The sequence below is a fragment of the Rasamsonia byssochlamydoides genome, assembly GCF_041956645.1.
Source record: "Rasamsonia byssochlamydoides strain NRRL 3658 unplaced genomic scaffold VTN77scaffold_61, whole genome shotgun sequence".
In the NCBI taxonomy this organism is placed as follows: domain Eukaryota; kingdom Fungi; phylum Ascomycota; class Eurotiomycetes; order Eurotiales; family Trichocomaceae; genus Rasamsonia; species Rasamsonia byssochlamydoides.
This window is the reverse complement of record NW_027192444.1, coordinates 38,438-56,886: the sequence shown is the minus strand read 5'-3', so window position 1 is coordinate 56,886 and position 18,449 is coordinate 38,438. Positions and strand designations below refer to the sequence as shown.

Below are 18,449 nucleotides of genomic sequence, written 5' to 3'. Positions count from 1 at the left end.
GTTTTTTTGTGTTGGGTTTTTCTCATGCAGCCCAGACATCCTTCCCAACAGACTCAATCCAATGGCCCAGCTGGTTAATGCCCGCATCCCACTCCTTCAACCGATTCCGCATGCCCTCGATCTGCTTCATGTCGAGGACCTTCGGCTGCACCCAGTTGATGCGCGCGATCTGCGCCACCTGGTCGATGGAGCCCTTCAGCAGGCCCAGAGACAGCGCCTTCATGATCAGATGCTCGATCTCGTCTTGCCTGACCTTAGTCTCGGCCGCGATGGCGGCGAAGGTCAGGGTGCGGTCGTGCGGTGGGCGGCGGAAGACCATCTCCGTCAGCGCGGAGAGCGAGATCTTCAGGTAGAGGAAGTTGCGGTGCGATTCGAGCAGTGGGTTCTTGCTGATGTTCCCGGCCAGGACATCATATGCGGTGAGATCGCCGCGGTTGAAAGCGAAGAGGAGATCGCGGAGCCAGGCGTGCGGCGTTTCTGTGAGCGAATCCAGCACGGGGTGCAGGAGCAGCTCGCCGAAGTTGTAGATGGAGTCCGATACGAGAGCTGCGACGCTGAGATCGTAGGCTCGCGATACGCGTTCCTCCTGTGAGAGCTCTTCCAGGTTCACGCAGGCGAGGTAAAGTAGGGCATTCCTGTAATAGGATGCAAACTCTTGTTTCGCCTGAAGAAAACAAGTCAGTACTTGGCAAGATGAAAATCAGCTTGGTATAGGAGAGACAGACATGGTAGTAGTCTGCGTTCACTTTGTAAAACGACGCATGGACAACCGTCTCCACCGAGTCAAACGAATCCAAGATGGTCTGGCACTTGTCGAGATCTTTCCGTGCCCCCTCAAAGTCCTTTAACCGCAGCTTGACGCCGGCGACGTCTGCCGTTGCGTATACGTAGGCGTCCTGTGAGTCGGGCTTGTTAACCCGATCTGCGAGAGACGTGAGAAACGCAAGTCGCTCTTGGTCATCTGCGACAGCCCTCGCCTGTTAGCCAACCTCCATACAAACTAAATCACCTCGGACAAGATCCACATACCCGCACATTGCATCGAAGCCATCAACCCCAGCGAGACAAACTTGAGCTGATTGATGCGGTCGGCGAAGCTGAGGATGAACGACTTGAAGATGGCTAACCGTTGCGGCGCGCTCTCCGGCAGCCGGAAGAACTCTATCAGGGCGTTGGTGAGCTGATGCCATAGCTTGCGTTCCCAGTAATCTTCAAAATTCAAGAAGAGCGCCTGGGCTTGGGGAGGAGCTTGGTCGCGCTGTTCCGCGAGGAAGTCGGGGATCTTGTCGGCCTCCATCGTGGACGAGGAGGCGAGGGGAGAGCCGGAAATGCAGGATGAAAGGGACGCAGATGAAGAGACTCGCAGAAACCTTCTTTCTAAAACTGCATAGAGAAATAGATAGCGAAGTGGTGAGGCAAGGTCAGTTCAGCATCAAGGACGTGTGTCCTGTCAGGTGCGGGATGGAAGCAACCGCCAAGCTCGAAGGGCGTCTCTGCGTCACCGTAGTGGGCGTTCATCATCTCCGCGCGGAGATCTCAGCAACATGTCTACCTACTATTACTACCTAGTTAAGTTACGACACCAACCAGTTCAAATACTTACTTCCAGGAATTAAATTAGGGAAATTTGAAGTGTGAATTCATCATTTATACTCAGTCTGGACCCTGACTTGTGTCATGCCTTATACTGTACTTAGCAAGATGGCTATGCGTCTCCCGGGTCTTGCTACCCCTCCGCTACATGCAGAAATCTATGAAGAATTCCAAAGCTACCTAGATGACTTACTCTTACTATGAGGCCAAAATCGCTTGAAAAATCACAATAGTCTCTCTGAGAGAGGGCGTTCGAAGCCTTGGCTTACATCCACTCTCATATAGGCCCGGAAACATTCCACGCCACAGTCTTGAAAGTATCCGATATGTCTCCGACTGCACCACGAAAAAGCCAACAACCATGCGATTTTCCTTCGATTCAAGTTTGAAACAATTGCTCTTCTTTTAGCGTATTTAAAGTCTCCGAAGGATTGCTGCCTATAAATATTGCTTGCTCTTCTCGGTGTCTTGGTTGCTTTTCATCGCTCTTCACTACCACAAACTGAGGAATTTACCATCTGACTTACCCAGACAATTTACCTTACTGGTATAAAGCATGGCAAACCTGACGGAGGTGAATCGCGAATTTTCAAGTCAGTGTTGCACCAGTCGGCCTACTGTCATTGTAGCTAACCTTGAGCTGCAGCCAACAGGCTCAGTCCTACAGGACAGATTTTGCGGAAGCATGCAAGCGCCTTGCTGAGGAGGTCAAAAGTCGTCGAGAATGGATCAGCACAAAATGGACAGATACCCAGGACGGCGAAGGGAAAGAAATCAAGCTCCTTGAATACGCCTGTGGTCCAGGAACTGTCTCAAAGGTAGGCACTCTTGACTTCGATATGTGCTGCTTCGCTAACACATACCTATTCATATAGACGTTGGAACCGTTCGTGACAAAGGTCATTGGTCTTGATGTCTCTGAGAACATGGTCGCTGAATTCAACAAGAGCACGCACGAATCCGGGATCTCTCCCGAGAAAATGTTCGCTCTGCAGGGCGATCTGCTCGCAGAAACCGTCCCACAGGATCTCTTGGGGCTTGAATTCTTTGACTTTGATATAATAGTCGTCAGTATGGCCCTTCATCATTTTGCCGACCCCAATTTGGCAATGGAGCGCCTTGGTTCGAGGCTGAAAAAGGGCGGCGTGCTCTTGATTATCGATTTTGTTCCCGACCATCGTGGAGGGGAAGAAACGCAACAATTCCATCCAGAAGCTCATCGGACAATTCACAAGCATGGGTTTGATGCTGGCGAAATGAGAGAACTGTACGCACACGCAGGCGTAGAGGAAAACATCGACTATCAGATTGTGGAAAGGCCTATGGAGTTCAAGGTGAATGGGCACGAATTCAAGAAGGTCATTTCTATGGCAAGGGGCGAGCGTGATTAGTCACGCCATCTATAAGCAGTCAATGACGATATAAAGGAATGCTGGAGAATCTAATTTCTATGTTATGCTATTGCATTAGTGTATGGATTTTAGTTGGAAGCCAAACTAGCCAAATTATAGACCCCAGTTCAGATCTTAAAATGGGAAGTAATTGAGAAAACCCAGACAAAGACTGTATTGAATTAATTAAAAAGAAAGGAAAAAATCACTGTAGCAACTGGGTATTATGGAATAGAGATTATAGAGTATCTCGAGGCTCAAGAATACCTTACCTACCTGTACTCTGTAAGGTAGGGTGCGCTCCAAATCAGGACTAGCGCCAGTCTTGCCGTTCCGGGCGAAGTTCCCAAGGTCAGCAACGTCCAGAGACTGGAACCACTCAATTCCACCAGATTTGCCATATCACCCCGCAAAGAAACGCCGGAACCTGGCCTCGACGCAATTGGGCGGTCTCATAGCTTGAAAGGCCTTCTCGAGCTGCGGACCGACGATGCAGAAGTGCCGGGCGTTCAACAGCGCTCTGGGAGCGAGGGCATTGACCCCCGCCCCTGCCAGCACGCGAGTGCAATTCCAACAGCGAAGGAATATCCAGGATGTTCATATCACGAGAACTGGAAAGCCGATCATTAAGGTCCAGGGTGGACGGTAAGAGAATGTCATTGCGCAATGGTATCGTGGAGAATCACTAACGGCTGCTTTCCCAGGTCGTCCCTCGGAGGTGCGCAATTCTTGACGATCATCCAGAATTAACATCCATACTCAATGCGTTTCTAGGCCACACTGCAACCGTCTTCGGTGCCACGGGCTTTCTCGGCCGCTACATTGTCAACAGGCTGGGTAGGTGTACCGTGTACTCGTGGCTCGGAGTTTTCAATTGACAGCGCGTAGCTCGTTCGGGATGTACGGTTGTCGTTCCCTTCCGGGAGGAGATGACGAAGCGCCACCTGAAGCTTACTGGTGACCTTGGACGGGTGATCTTTATGGTATGAACACGCGAAGTGGCCCGCGAGGAGGATTCTGTGCTTATAAACCGGGTTTAGGAATATGACCTCCGAAACACCCAGTCGATTGAAGAGAGCGTTCGTCACTCCGACGTTGTCTACAACCTTGTCGGCCGCGACTACCCTACCAAGTAGGTTTCTGGTTTTATAATTGCGATTAGAAAAAGGGTCTCTGAACGTTTGTGCAGGAATTTCTCATACGAGGATGTCCATGTCGACGGCGCGGAGCGAATTGCGGAGGCTGTCGCGAAATACGACGTTGACCGATTCATCCATGTGTCTTCGTACAATGCTAATGAAAACTCGCCGTCTGATTTCTTCCGGACCAAGGTTTGTACAAGGGAATTGAATTTTACTTGGGCATTGGGTGCTGATCTGTCCACAGGGCTGGGGAGAACGGGTTGTGCGTTCCATCTTCCCCGAGACTACCATCGTGCGGCCTGCACCGATGTTCGGTTTCGAGGATCGTCTGCTCCACAAGCTCGCCAGCGTAACAAACCTCTTCACCTCGAACCACATGCAAGAGAGATATTGGCCAGTCCATGTGAGTGACAGTCCCGAGATTGATTTGGAACTCCGCACTGATTTACTGTCATAGGTGGTTGATGTGGGAGCCGCCCTTGAGCGTATGTTGTATGACGACAATACCGCAGGGCAAACCTTTGAGTTGTATGGGCCCAAGCAGTACTCGACTGCCGAACTTGCCGAGCTGGTGGACCGTGAAATTGTCAAGCATCGCCGCCACATCAACGTGCCCAAGTTCTTGCTGAAGCCTGTCGCGTACTATGTCAACAAGCTTCTGTGGTGGCCGACCCTGCACGCCGATCAGGTGGAGAGGGAATTCATTGACCAGGAGATTGACCCGTCGGCGAAGACCTTCAAGGACCTTGGTATCGAGCCAGCTGAAGTCAGCAACCTCACCTTCCATTACCTGGTCAGTAGCCGTAACTTCCTTACGTAACGAATCTTTACATTATCGCTAACTTGTTTGCAGATGAGCTACCGAAGCTCGACGTATTACGATCTGCCCCCGGCGACTGAGCGCGAGAGGCAGGAAGAGAAGAAGTACTTGCACGTCTTGGACGATCAGTGATTGTCTGATTTCTCATGTGTAAATAAATAACCTCGACTAGACAGTTGATTTCTTTTGTAAGATGAGAGTATAACCAGCTTCCGTTTGTGCGTGCAGGGATTGGTGTAAATCCGAAGGTGTAAAGTGAAAAATAAAAAAATAATTTCTTGAGTCTAGATATATCTCATTCCCATTATTTGATTGAAAACCTCCTCTGTCATCAGCTATTTAAAGGTAATTAATTAGGAGAGAGATCTAATCTACATAATTGATCGCGTCACTCGAGAAGCCTTCGTTCCCAGGTTATTGGATCATGGTGGACTCCGCACTCGCACTCCCCGCATTATCGCGGACTCGGACTCATCAATCACCCACCTATGTGTACGTAAAATTCTCACTCTCGTGACTTGATCTTTTCTTTTCATATCAACCATGACAGCGCCATTGTCATCGTCATCATTACCTACCAGCGACAGCAGCGGCGGCGGCGGCGGCGGCGACGGCAGGACAAACTTCTCCTTCACCAAACCACCCATCTTCCTCCTCAAAACGAAATCTTCCCCGACAGACGGATACGAGGAATACTTCCGAAGAACCAGTACCAGCGATTGCAGTGGGAATGGCAGTGACAGCGGCAGTGGCAGCTTCAGCAGCAGCGGCTACGAACCCATCTTCATCCCCGTGCTAGAGCACCGATTCAATGCGGCGAATCTGCAGAGACTGAAAGAGTATTTTGTGACTGAGGGGGCGTTTCTTGACGACCAGTCACCAGCAAAAGGGGAAAAGGGCAGGAATGGCAGGAGGAGATATGGCGGGTTGATCTTCACGAGTCAGAGGGCTGTGGAAGGGTTCGCGAAGGTGCTGGTTGATGAGGTTGGTGGTATGTCCTCTTATCTACCTATATACTGTCCTGTCTTGCAATTAATTACTATTAAGGCCTTGTTTTTTTTACTTCCTTCATTCCATCCCATTGATACGAATCTTTGTTAACTTGTGTCGTTGCAATTGATAGTTCCCACCGCATCCGCCGCCTCGCACTCTCTCATCCTCTACGCCGTCGGACCAGCGACCTCTCGCGCCCTGAAAGCGATTCGCGACACACATCTCCCTCATGCACAGATATACGGCGACGAAGCCGGGACGGGGGAGAAGCTGGCGCATATGATATTGGAGCATTACAATGGACTCTACAAGGGAACTACCACTGCTGGGTATGACGATAATGATAATGCTACAAAACCGGCTCTCCTGTTCCTCGTCGGCGAGCAGCGGAGGGATATCATTCCCAGAACGCTCATGTCGGAATCCCTGCCCCGGCAGGATCGGATTCAGGTCGATGAGCTGGTCCTCTACGAGACGGGGGAGATGGCGTCTTTCGAGAGCGAGTTCCGAACGGCTGTTGAAGCGGGTGATAGGTTTTTAGTACATCGTCGTCGTCGTCAACAACAACAGGGTCAGGACGATGAGAAACATGTCCAAGAAGGAGAAGACGACGACGACGATGATGATGACGATGAAGTGATGTGGACAGTCGTCTTCTCCCCAACAGGATGCGACGCCATGCTCAGGACGCTTAATCTATTACCTTCCCCAAATGACCACAATAATGATGATGACGATGATAATCATAAAAGTAATAATCATAATAGCTCCATGAACAACATCAACAACGACAACAGAGGAAATACTACGAGAACAACAACAAGAAGAAGGAGAAGATGCTTCATCGTAACCATCGGCCCCACAACCAGAGACCATCTCCGTTCCAAATATAGCTTTGAGCCCGATGTCTGTGCCGAAAAGCCCAGTCCGGAAGGGGTCGGGAGGGGTATTGAGGCGTTCATGGAAGCGAGAAGAAGCAGAAGCAGAAGAAGAAACAAGCAAGAAGGAGAATAGAATAGAATAAAGAACGAGCGGTCGTTCTGCTAGATAAGATAGAAAGAGGAGAGAGTGGAAGGATATGACAGACAGATAGACAGCAAGCAAGCAAGTATCAGACGGCACGACACGACGTGCACAGCACATCAGATCAGATCAGGTACATACATGGGTATTCAATTCATATTCAATGTGAGTTGAGTCTGCCAATCTGACATACTAGCCTTCTCCTTCTTACCACTCTTGGACAGATATCCAACGGTTAATCCTGCTTGCTGCTAGCTACTTGACATGGAAGTTATTCCTGATCGATAGATCTGCAATCAATGTTTCCTTCCCTCCACGGACAAGACAATTCCAATTTCTATCTACCGCATGATTTCTTCGTAAATGAGAACTATGTGCAGAAACCATTGTTAGCAGTGACTTGTAAACAGTGGGATGTCTATCTTCTTACGTTTCAACTGCTCCTTGCTCAGGTTGTCCTTGTTCTTGTCGAAATCGAAGAATTCTTCGGGGATCGGAGGGGCCGTCGGCTCATCGTCAGGATCATGGTATGGCTCCAGGTAGGGATGGCGCAAGGCCTCTTCGACGGTAATCCGCTTCGCGGGGTTGAAAGCCAGCAGCTTTTCCAGCAGATCCAGCGCCAACTCGTTGCTCTTGGGGAAAAGAGCCTTGAAGGGAATCTTCTTCTTGAAGGGCAGGGAGCGGATGTACTCTCGAGCACGTCGAGACTTGATTCCGTAGTAGTCCTCCATCGTTGGGGTACCCAGGACATCCAAGATCAGAGTAAGCTGGTGATGATCTGTTTCAGAGATTAGCCAGGTTCAGAAACACAGATAATCTAACTTGGCAGAACTCACAGTCTTTGCCAGGGAACAGTGGCTTCCCACTCAGCATCTCTGCCAAAATGCAGCCAACGCTCCAAATATCAATCGCCTTGGTGTACTCCTTAAAGGTCAACATGATTTCTGGCGCACGGTACCAGCGAGTAGCAACGTATTCCGTCATGAATCCGGAGTTGTCATCCGTGGACGCAGCAGAGCGAGCAAGGCCAAAGTCGCAGACTTTCAGATCACAGTTCGCGTTGAGGAGCAGATTCGAAGGCTTCAAGTCACGGTGGAGAACGTTTGCGGAGTGCATCGCCTTCAATGCCCGGAGCGTCTGGTAGATGAAATACTGGCAGTGGTCATCAGACAGATCCTGGGTACGAATCACACGGTGCATATCAGTTTCCATCAGCTCCTGAAGAGAAAGGTGTTAGCCCTTTAAACAACAGCTGGAACTGCAGCATTTTTCGCCTGACCTGGATGAGGTAAACCTCAGTAAAGCTTTCATAGCTGCGAGGTTTCTGGATGTCAAGGATGGAAATAATGTTCTCGTGGTTGAAGTATCTCAGCAACTTCATCTCGCGCAGAGTGCGCAAACAGAACATGGAGTGATCGAAGGGCGTAATCTTCTTAATCGCGACTTTCTGACCCGATGGCTTGTGGATGGCAGAGCTGAAATCGTTAGCTACTTTCAAAAATGATAATCTCTTGAAAAAAAAAAACTTACCATACAACACCGTAAGCTCCTTCTCCGATAATATCCTGGATGTCATATTGATCGGAGACATTGAAGGAGATCTTTCTTGACCCTCCTTGCTGAGGAGTCTGTCCTTGAACCATTGCGGCCCACAGTTGATAGCTGCAGTACATTGAGTACATTGTTAGTTCAGTGTATCGAATTGGACAAGCAGGATGCAATAGGAGAAGATTCAATCAAAGGCAGGATACCAGCCGCCACAGAAATCGAGGTTGAGCACGAAAGGGAAGAAGAGATGGGGGAACCAAGAAGAATGAAATAGGAGAAGAGAAGATTCAAATCAAAGGCAGATTCCAGCTGCCACAGAATCTATGTTGAGCATGAAAGGGGAGGAGAGAAGCGACATTCACTTTATCTTCCAAAAGAGAGTACACAATAGATTTCGTCACAATAGGATTCCCAGCCACACAATATAATATCCAGCCAGAGAGGTGAATGACTCGACAGGTGAATGACACTGAAGCCCTAGGCTTCCTTTGCCCCACTCTAGTCTAGATGAGTCTGAAAAGAGACACAACGGGCTTTCAATGAAGTCTGCAGACGATCTTTTGGAATAGAAAATAACGCTGAAGGCTTCCAAGTAGATAAAATCGTAGGATTTCGAGGTGAAGAGCAGCAGATACGTGAGAATATACGCACCTATTATATGCCTTTTTGCTTCTGGTTCCACCAGAGCGACGCAAGCTCGATGACCTCCTCTCAAAGAATCGTATACGTCTTCCCAGACAATCTACACCCGCACAGAGTCCAGATACGCTTCGAGACGTTCAGGGACACGGCACCAGCACGAAGACACAGTCGTCCTAGATATCACGCACGGGTTCGGAGCTCTTGCCTTCCGTCAGAATGATTGTTTAAGGAGATATCGTGTCGAGAGGAGATCCTAGTCAGATGTGGACGGGCAGAGAGGAGAGAGGAGTAAATAATACCCTAGAAAGTGCGAGTTGTCAATCAATCGTTCTTCTAATTGTCACTGCATTGGCCATCAGCAAGTTCAGACAGGGTGAATACCTCAGGAGGCCGCTATTTATCAATAGGAGTAGATATCTATCAATAGAAGCGGAGCGAATCGGGTCCGGTACACCTTATGAGCTTCTCCACCGACAATGAACACCCAGCAGCCGACCTCCTCCTGCAGCCTCGTTGAGGTGAATACACGAAGCTGCGTTTGTATAAGTATATGACAATCGGTGCCCCGGAACCTGGATTAATGGGAACGGTTAGGCTGGACGAAGAGCAGTGCGGAACGACGAATGAGGTGGGGCAATCGCACGCGGACCGGTGACAAACAATAGAATAGGGAGAGCAAAAAGGCAACAAAGAGATAGACAATAGACAATAGGTAGAGTCGATGAGTGAATTGATCCAATATGTTATCGCTGCCAGTATAACGGCTTGGCGTCTATCAAACTAAGGAAAGCAACAGGTGAATATATAGACAAGAAGGAGCGCTTACACTGGCGGTGTTGGCGGCCAGGACGTTTGGACGGCAAAGAAATCGCGACCGAGGGCTACCCCGCAATAGCAATAGCTAGCACCTTTTATTTGGACGGACTGAGCACAACGGCCACAGAAAACGTGGAAAAACCTCCGGGAAGAAAGGATTTGTTATGTATGGAGTATGGCAGCCGAGTTCAGATGGTGAAGGAACAGGAACCCACTTGTCTAGATCCTGATCAGGATGATCTCCCATTTCGAGGAGTCGTGAACCTTGGGTCGGCGACAATCTCCAGCGACGGGTGCCGCGGACTAGCATACGGGAACACAGCAGTCTAACCCTCGTCACAGCGATGTGGCCAGTGACGGTGGCAGAGGAGGACCCATGGCAGCTCCACTGCGAGACTCTCAAACACTAGTGGTGGGGATGCGCCTGGGGAGGAGAGACTTGCTATCCACGAGGAGACACCTCCTGTTTGCGGCCTTTAATTCGATGCACTGCATGCACTTGCGAGATTAAGGCAGTCGTGCTGTTGTTCCATCTGCGAGCTGATGCGCGGCCATGTGGCTGTGACTGTGACCAACCGTCTGAGCGGCCAGATTAGATAGCGTACCACCGAGACGATTGGCATAAATAACTTAGACAAATTGAGGCTCAAGCAGGCTATATATTATTACAACGCCGACAGAGCACGGTATGCTTATGATTTACTGCATACAGATCGGTCTCAGTATCCTAACTGATCTGGTAATGTCATAAAAAGAACCCGTCGCACGAGTTTGGTGGGCTGGAGGCCGACCGCTTTTCGCTCTTGTTTCCGAGTGAAACATGGCGCGACTGGACTTTACCCCGTGACGAAGCTGAGAAAGAAGGTCATGCCCAGGCTAAACTACTTATCTCAGTATCAAGAGCCCCGGCTCGGGACGCTGAAACGAACCATTGACCTATCCACCTGGCCGTTCTGACGCCAGCGAAACACGGCTTGACCTGATTATTCAGAGTGGATGCAGTATGGTTACTGAGAGTGGCAGTCGTGACTTTTTTTTTGATGTGGAGGAGGATTATACTGGAAAAGAGAGTAATTTCTAGGGTATGAAATCGGGTGGCGAGCGGTTGTCGACTTCAACGCTCCAGAAACTTTACAGTCGGAGATACTTCCAGGCAGTAATACTGCAGTGTTCTAACTTGCACACACGAAAATTGATCAGGCTTAAAAGTGACACATCAAGGTCAAACCTGGACGAACAAGAAAGGCTATCAGAAAACTGAATTATGGATCGGATGTTTCACGCTACGTGATCTAGCAAAAATTCGACTTCAACATTACTGTACCACCTATGAATTGGAAAACAACGGTCAGACCCATATCAACCTTGAAAAAAAAAAGGTGGGGGGAAATAGAACATACCTTTTCCCGCAAGGAACCCATCCACTGCTGCAAGCTGACCCCTTGGTCGGCGCGGTCCTCCACCAACATTGTCTGAGCCCATAGTCGCAAGCCCGGTTCCCCGTCTTCTTTGACAACGTACAGTTGGGGAGAGACAATGCTGCCCACTCCTTTGGACTTGTGATCCTTGCTCTTCTGAATGACCGCACGAACCCGCTCATTGAAATCATTGTCCAGCTCGGGCAGGAATTGCTTGCCCACTCTCAACTGCGATTTATCGGAGACGCCGAAAACATCAATCAGTAATTGAGGAACAGCATCTCGTCCAACCCACAGGAACTGGGTCTGCCCATCGTCGATGAGATACAGACCGTATGGAACGAGTCGCTCGGACGACAAATTGACCGGGGGCGGAAGAATGATCTCACCCGTCTTTTCATTGGGCAAACCGGCATCGTCGGGCATGTCGTGGAGAGAATACATCTTCGGATAGATATATTGGATCAAAAGAGGCAGTGGCAGCGTGGACAACAAGCAGAGAGCCGCGGACCGCATGTCGGTCGGGATCTGCGCGGATTTTCGCAGACCAAGCTGTCCCAAATTAGCAAAGCGTCTAAAAATGAAAAGGGGAGGGCGTTAAGCAGTTCGTTCTTACATTCTTGATCAGCGCAAGGAAGAGGACTGGCAAGGCTCTCAGGTTGGCAGGGAATTGCAGACCGCCACCACCCACGCTGCCACCAGCAAGCTCCTTGCGATATGTCGTTAGCAGTTCAATGATCTTGGCCTGCAGAGCCTCCCTGGCGGAGTCTAGGCCACTTGAAAGGGTGCGCTCAACAGCCTTGTGGCTGAAGTAGGTCGTAATGGCCTGCTGGTCAGCCGAGGCATACACATCCGCCAAATTTTGGGTGGTGGGCAGCGCCAAGGTCAAGACTCGGATTCTCCTCTCTCCATTGCAGGTGGTATGCAGCACGGCAGTCTGCAGGCAAACCACAGGCTTGGTCACAGTCTCATCGATGGCAACCTCGACCACGTATGCTTGGTCACGTGGGAAGGCAGGGAACGCGCAGAGATCCGAGCTGCGGTTAAAGAAGTTGCCGTAAAACGTGTTCATGCGCAAGCCAGTGGTGGCACGCACACGCAGGACCGCCTCCAGTCCAATCTCGGCAGAGAGATAGTCGGAAAATTCGCGCGCAAACTTGATCGCGTCTTCTGTTCGGGCCGCATTCCACCCTGGATAGAAGTAGGTCTGCCCTCCGGTGTATCTGGGCAAATTGCTCAGGGATGCCACGTCCTGATACTGAGAAGAGAACAAGAACATGTCGACTGACACCTGCGCCTTGGAGCACTCCACAGCAAAGCTCTTGTAGAAGCTGTTGGCGGTCTGTAGGAGGCTGCTTTCCTTACTGGTACCCAGCACCTTCTTGTCTTCCCGGACGGTGAGAGAGCCATGTCCGATATTGGGAAGGGAGGATGACAACACCGTGATCTTTCCTCCAATGTGAGAGATCAACGCGTATCCGGCACGAAGAGCTGATCCCATCGCACAGCCGTTATTCTGTGTGTTCTGGAACATATCCTGCAGTTTGTCGAGGAAGGACTCGATGTTTTCCCGACACTCGGTCAGGGTGACCAAAAGGTCTCCAGGGATTGGCAGGAACGGCTCGTCGAGATCACTGACAACCAACATTTTCGGGTCCGAGCTTTCTGAACCATCTCTTGGAATCGTGAAATAATGGAGACTAGAGTCAACAGCAAGGAATCCAAGTCTGGTCCTTCGATCCGCATTGGGTATCCGATCCAAGCTCTCCTTGATGCACCGAGCAGTGGTTGCGAGAAGACCATTCATGACGGAGGCATAACTGACATCAATCAAGAACAGGTAGACCAGCGGCTGAGGCGGGCGAACCATGTACTCCTGCGGTGCCACAAACTCCACCACTGCATAGTTGAGTTCGGGCCTCTGCGACCTGTCCGCTGGTTTCTGCAAGGTAGTATCCCAATCGAACGCTTGGGGTACGTCATTGGTCAAATTGCACATGTTACAACGCCAGCGGTGGCCTTGGTCGAGGAAGGAAACAAAGGGATTGATGTAGGATCGGCAACGTCTGCAACGAGAGATGACCTGGTCAGGAACGATGGGGACGGGATCTTCCGCATCATGCAATGATGCATATGGTTGGATGACCAGAGCAAACGGTAGCTTGGACTTCTTAAGGAGCGAATGCGTAGTTGGAACAGCATTGAGAGTTGATCGAACATATTTTGGAGGACAATTTGCATAAGGAGAAGGGTAAACGGTCGACTGTTCTGAGGTCAGTATCTTGAACAACGCGCTCGCTTTGGACTACCACGTACATTTGGAGGCAAAATGATCGGAGGAGGGGGATAATCGAGCTCCGCGACGTTTAATGGCTGGGCAAGAAGATCGGTGGGATACAGCTGATTCAGGGGAACCGCCCTCGGTGCCTGCTGAGCCGGCTGCGGTGGCACCTGGTGCGTATCGCTCACACCCATCTGGCCAAACTGCTGGGTCATTTGGGCCACACCATAACCAGCCGCAGGAGGCTGGTACCCTCCAACACCAGATTGTGCGTAGCCAGCGGCAGCATCTGCGCCATATCCGGGTGGTGGATATCCTGCTGCTGCGGCTTGAGCAGCATATGCCGCGTAATCGCCACCACCTTTTTGTTGTCCTCCTAGGGCTGCATTGGCCCCTTGACCGAACTCGAATGCCTCTCCCGCATAGGCACGTTTCTTTCTCCCGCCAGCATGAGGTTGGGAAGCTGTGCCAGAGGCCGGCGAACCGTAGTCAGGCGCAGGCGATGCCTGTTGACCGTAGCCCTCCTGAGGAGGATAACCTCCCTGTGGTGCCGCCATCGAGGGATTGAGTGCTGTGTCCGGCGGGCCAAACAATGCGTTACCGAATGCGAAGCCTTCTCCAGGGAAAGTCTGGGGTGGACTGGGTGACGCGGAGGTCGTTACAGGGTCACTATGCCTTCAAGTTAGTGCCCGATTCAATCGCACACACACGACGATGCGGGGGGAATAGGTGAATCGTACTAGGAAGCGAGGCAAGTTATGCGAGAAGGACCGTCAATTCAGCTCGACACAGTACAAATCTGGCAGGCCCCGTGTAGAGAATCGGCCGCCGTGTGGTTCTCAGATCTGTACGGAGGCAAAGGAACGGCGAGAGACTGCTAAGGGCCGCCTGTTGAGCTTGGTGTCGTGGTGTACGGCGTACGGTGGCCTTTACGGCTGCAGGAGAGCAGTCGGGCCAATCACAGCCCCGCTGCCGCATTATCTAGATGCCATGCCGTGCCCCATGAAAACCATGAAGTTGTCAACATTGACAGCACGGTTGCCTGGATTTCTTGGACGTATTGCTAGAATCAAGGCTGAAGGCCATTTAGGATCCCTGTTATGAGAAAGGTGATTTTCTGTGTTATGTGGCTGCAGGCTTGATCTGTCCGACTGAACTTGGTTCTGGCTGTATGACTTCATCGGCTGTGAGGAACATCACCCACACAGACATGCTACCTCTCACGCTCCGTTTACACATTAATATCGTCTTCTGATAATCTCTCCAGATGGGATGTCCCCAAGTTCTCACCTTAGATGCGTGCTCTACAATCAGACTGGTCACTTCTCCCCCTTTGCCCTTGACTTTGGAACAAGCACCAGGAGGATCTCTACACCTGGCTCTTATAGGCATGCAATAATAATATTGGTATGCTAGGTAGCATGTGAGATTATTGCAAAATGAAGTTTACTGATAGTAGTGAATCAGGTCTAAACTTTAAGCCCTCCTTATAGTGCTCTTTGATGGCATTATTGCTGAGTCTTTGTCACATCTGAGGATCTTATTGTAGAAGACTGTCCTATAAAGCCCTATAAGGACAATGATGAAGCAACACGCTGAAGATTGAGTTGTCAAATAGTAGTAGCATTTCAGAAAGAACCAATAATAATGTTCACAGACCACATGGCAATACTCTGTAGAGTATGATTGCTGAAGCCCAGACATAAGGGTGTCGGACATTGCACTTGCTAAATTAGGTGTCGGCGTTGCTCTGGCAACCGCGCAGCTTCCCCCCATCATCAGAAGCCACACATCCTGTTCTAGGAGAATGTCCTCTCTTCAACCCGACAATAATATCAATGTCAGCCTCTCAGGTCTTCTGTTCCGCATTTTAGTTGATTTTTTTTTCCCTTTTTTCTTCGCAGAGATATACCCTATAAACGGGTATCTTTTTGAAGCCATTTTTGGAGCGTTCTGTCTTTTCCGACTTTGCGCATTCCTTCTTGTTGCTGTTCGGTTCCATTGTCTTTCACTCTTCTATGCCTTTATTCCATATATAGCGAGCCTGTCCAGTGGTTTAGCCGAATTCCACAAGGTGGGAAGGAAACGACTATTACTGGAATTCTACCGGCTTGGGTTTTGGATAGCGGAGGTGAAGCAACTGAGAGGAGACATATTAGCCCGAACAGGATCATTGAGTATCCTGTAGTTGGAAAGATGAGTGTCCGTGTCGTCGCGCGTGTGAGACCTCTTCTTAAGTCCGAGCGGGAGCTGGATGTCATCGTTCGCACCGGTAGCTCTACCACATCTGAGCCGGCCAAATCAAAGAAGGGATCGCCGGACAGCAAGACACCGGCTGCTTTAAAGGACAGGGAGACAATTATCAGGATTCCGAATCCCAAAAATGAGGGAGAACAGTTCGTTTTTCAATTCAACGCAGTTTATGGACCGGATACGACTCAACAGGAGATTTTTGACGCTGAAGGTTGGTCGTTGAAGTCGCAATTGAAGTGTGTGAACCATTGCGCTGATAGATTTCGGCAGTTGCTCCTACGGTAAAACACCTCTTCAATGGATTCGACGTAACGATATTCGCCTACGGAGTCACCGGGACCGGAAAGACGCACACGATGAGAGGCGGTAAAAGTCTCGCTGATCGAGGCGTCATTCCCCGGCTTCTGAGTAGTATCTACAGGCGTAGCCGAAAAATCGAGAAGGATTCCGAAGGAGCCACCAAAGTCGAGATCTCTATGAGCTATTACGAAATATACAATGACAAGGTCTACGATCTTTTTGAACCTCCAGAGAAAAGGACGTTAGCAGGGCTACCCCTCAGGGATAATGGAGGCAAGACCGTCGTTGTGGGCTTGACAGAGCGGCCATGTACCAGTCTGAAGGAGTTTGAGAGCCTCTATGACCAAGCTAATACGAACAGATCCACCTCCGCGACAAAGGTAAGGTAGGACCCTACCAATTGGTAATTATGCTTCACTAACAGCTGCAGCTCAATGCGCATTCATCTCGATCTCATGCCATCCTGTGTGTCAAGATCTCTGTGACCACTGGAGAACACACGCGGGTTAGCACTGCTTCTGCAATTGACTTGGCTGGCTCAGAAGACAACCGTCGCACTGAAAATGACAAAGAGCGCATGGTGGAATCAGCCAGTATCAACAAAAGTCTGTTCGTGTTGGCGCAGTGTGTGGAGGCCATTAGCAAGAAGCATCCGAGAATCCCTTATCGAGAATCTAAGATGACGAGGATCCTGTCGTTGGGGCAGAACAATGGCTTGACCCTCATGATCTTAAACCTTGCGCCTGTGAGAGCTTACCACTTGGACACACTTAGTTCGCTGAATTTTGCGAACCGCACCAAGAAGATTGAAGTGCGCGAAGTGGAAAACGAGCCAATCTTTAAAGGTCCTCCCAGGCCGATTGCGCGACCCTCAGGAGCCGCTTTAAAGCAGCGTCAGCCGCTGCGGCCGTTGACATCGTCTGTCAATGCGAATCTCACGGTGAAAGATCCATCGAAGCAAGATGAGAAAAAGCCTGTGAAGGCGTTCTTCGTGTATTCTGACAAGCAGCCGGCGAAGTCCCACACTGTCGTGAATAAACCTGAAGCACCGAGACGCTCATCGTCATCGTCTCTAAAGCGGAATTCAGACACCTTTGACGCCAGTGCACGTCCAGCTAAAACCATGAGATATACAGAACCTGAAAGGCAAGGTCCAAAGACGCACAAGGATATCTCTGCTGCAAAGATCGAGGAGTTGGTAGAGAAGAAAGTCGAAGAAATATTAGCCGCGCGAGCTCTTGACGATTCATCCAAGCACCAAGCTCGGGTGAATGAGATAAATGAACAGGTCCAACGCCGCCTTGAACTTCTGGAAAAGCGAATTGAGGGAACGGAAGATGCCCGAGCCGAAGGGCTATCATATCTTCTCATGGCAAAACAGCACCATGCGAGAGGCGAAGACTCCTCCGCATTGAAGATGTACAAGCTTGCGCTGCCATTCTTCCCACACAACCAGAAATTGGCCGTGAAAATATCCGCTCTGGAGGAGAAGATTAGGGCTAAGAAGCAAGCTGACACCGTTGATGAATATGAACGCGGCGGCACACAATCTGTCAAGAAGCATCCTAAAGGAGCCCGAGCGAGACGTACGGCGGAGATGAGCGATGAAGAGTACATGGACTCAGAGGCCGAAGAGTCCAATTATGACGACGACAGCTTCAGCGTCAGGTCCAAGCAAAAGCGGACAGCTGGTAGGTCTCAGAAAGCTCGTTTGTCACCACGTGTGGAGACAGAGACCCCGAGCGATCTTGCGGACCTTCAAAGCAGTCAGGAGGAAGTCCACTCACCGCGAACTGCTCATCTGCTATCTATTATCAACTCCCGGGATGTCAGCCAAATCAAGCTGCTGAAAGGGGTTGGCGCCAAAAAGGCTGAAGCGATTGTTGACTGTCTCTGCGAGATGGATCATCAAATGGAGAACGCAGATGCTGGGAGCGGCATTTCCCAAGCGCGAGTGAAGAGCCTCGCGGAGCTGGGAAGGCTGAAGGGCGTCGGCATGAAAACCGTCCAAAACATGAGAAGTGGCGTTGTGGTGTGATTGATCGAGCATGTGGAGTTTTGATGCATGATGCATTTATTTTGGGGAAAGTTGTGGGTTTCTCGGTTGCTTTCTTTCTCTGCATACCCGGTTGCATTTGCATTGCATTTGCTTTTTTTTTTTCAATATTTCTTTAGCGTATATAATCATTAGCAAGGCGTTCTGGAGAGGTTGGTGTTGGTTGGTTGCAT

At 50.2% G+C, this 18,449-nt stretch overlaps 7 protein-coding genes across 7 annotated transcripts; 4 read left to right on the top strand and 3 right to left on the bottom strand.

The window, feature by feature from the left end:
• Positions 1-22: 22 nt before the first annotated feature.
• VTN77DRAFT_7561 (uncharacterized protein) lies at positions 23-1,297 on the bottom strand (the record flags this gene model as incomplete). The annotated part of the gene is made up of 3 exons (XM_069423963.1): positions 23-664; positions 726-961; positions 1,030-1,297. 3 exons carry the CDS (start codon positions 1,295-1,297, stop codon positions 23-25), a joined length of 1,146 nt encoding a protein of 381 aa, XP_069275330.1.
• Positions 1,298-2,149: 852 nt separating this feature from the next.
• Positions 2,150-2,984, top strand: VTN77DRAFT_7560 (uncharacterized protein; the record flags this gene model as incomplete). Its single annotated transcript, XM_069423962.1, has 3 exons — positions 2,150-2,186; positions 2,266-2,411; positions 2,469-2,984. 3 exons carry the CDS (start codon positions 2,150-2,152, stop codon positions 2,982-2,984), a joined length of 699 nt encoding a protein of 232 aa, XP_069275329.1.
• A 490-nt stretch (positions 2,985-3,474) lies between these two features.
• Positions 3,475-5,078, top strand: VTN77DRAFT_7559 (uncharacterized protein; the record flags this gene model as incomplete). The annotated part of the gene is made up of 9 exons (XM_069423960.1): positions 3,475-3,629; positions 3,689-3,702; positions 3,759-3,821; positions 3,873-3,967; positions 4,025-4,116; positions 4,174-4,315; positions 4,371-4,529; positions 4,584-4,919; positions 4,980-5,078. The coding sequence occupies 9 exons, from the start codon at positions 3,475-3,477 to the stop codon at positions 5,076-5,078; spliced, it is 1,155 nt and encodes a 384-aa protein (XP_069275328.1).
• A 411-nt stretch (positions 5,079-5,489) lies between these two features.
• VTN77DRAFT_7558 (uncharacterized protein) lies at positions 5,490-6,953 on the top strand (the record flags this gene model as incomplete). Its single annotated transcript, XM_069423959.1, has 2 exons — positions 5,490-5,937; positions 6,070-6,953. The coding sequence occupies 2 exons, from the start codon at positions 5,490-5,492 to the stop codon at positions 6,951-6,953; spliced, it is 1,332 nt and encodes a 443-aa protein (XP_069275327.1).
• Positions 6,954-7,303: 350 nt separating this feature from the next.
• On the bottom strand, positions 7,304-8,605 carry VTN77DRAFT_7557 (uncharacterized protein; the record flags this gene model as incomplete). Its single annotated transcript, XM_069423958.1, has 5 exons — positions 7,304-7,332; positions 7,393-7,740; positions 7,799-8,180; positions 8,242-8,437; positions 8,493-8,605. The coding sequence occupies 5 exons, from the start codon at positions 8,603-8,605 to the stop codon at positions 7,304-7,306; spliced, it is 1,068 nt and encodes a 355-aa protein (XP_069275326.1).
• A 2,678-nt stretch (positions 8,606-11,283) lies between these two features.
• VTN77DRAFT_7556 (uncharacterized protein) lies at positions 11,284-14,224 on the bottom strand (the record flags this gene model as incomplete). The annotated part of the gene is made up of 4 exons (XM_069423957.1): positions 11,284-11,295; positions 11,369-11,938; positions 12,003-13,649; positions 13,703-14,224. The coding sequence occupies 4 exons, from the start codon at positions 14,222-14,224 to the stop codon at positions 11,284-11,286; spliced, it is 2,751 nt and encodes a 916-aa protein (XP_069275325.1).
• A 1,639-nt stretch (positions 14,225-15,863) lies between these two features.
• On the top strand, positions 15,864-18,258 carry VTN77DRAFT_7555 (uncharacterized protein; the record flags this gene model as incomplete). The annotated part of the gene is made up of 3 exons (XM_069423956.1): positions 15,864-16,131; positions 16,191-16,600; positions 16,651-18,258. The coding sequence occupies 3 exons, from the start codon at positions 15,864-15,866 to the stop codon at positions 18,256-18,258; spliced, it is 2,286 nt and encodes a 761-aa protein (XP_069275324.1).
• Positions 18,259-18,449: the final 191 nt, after the last annotated feature.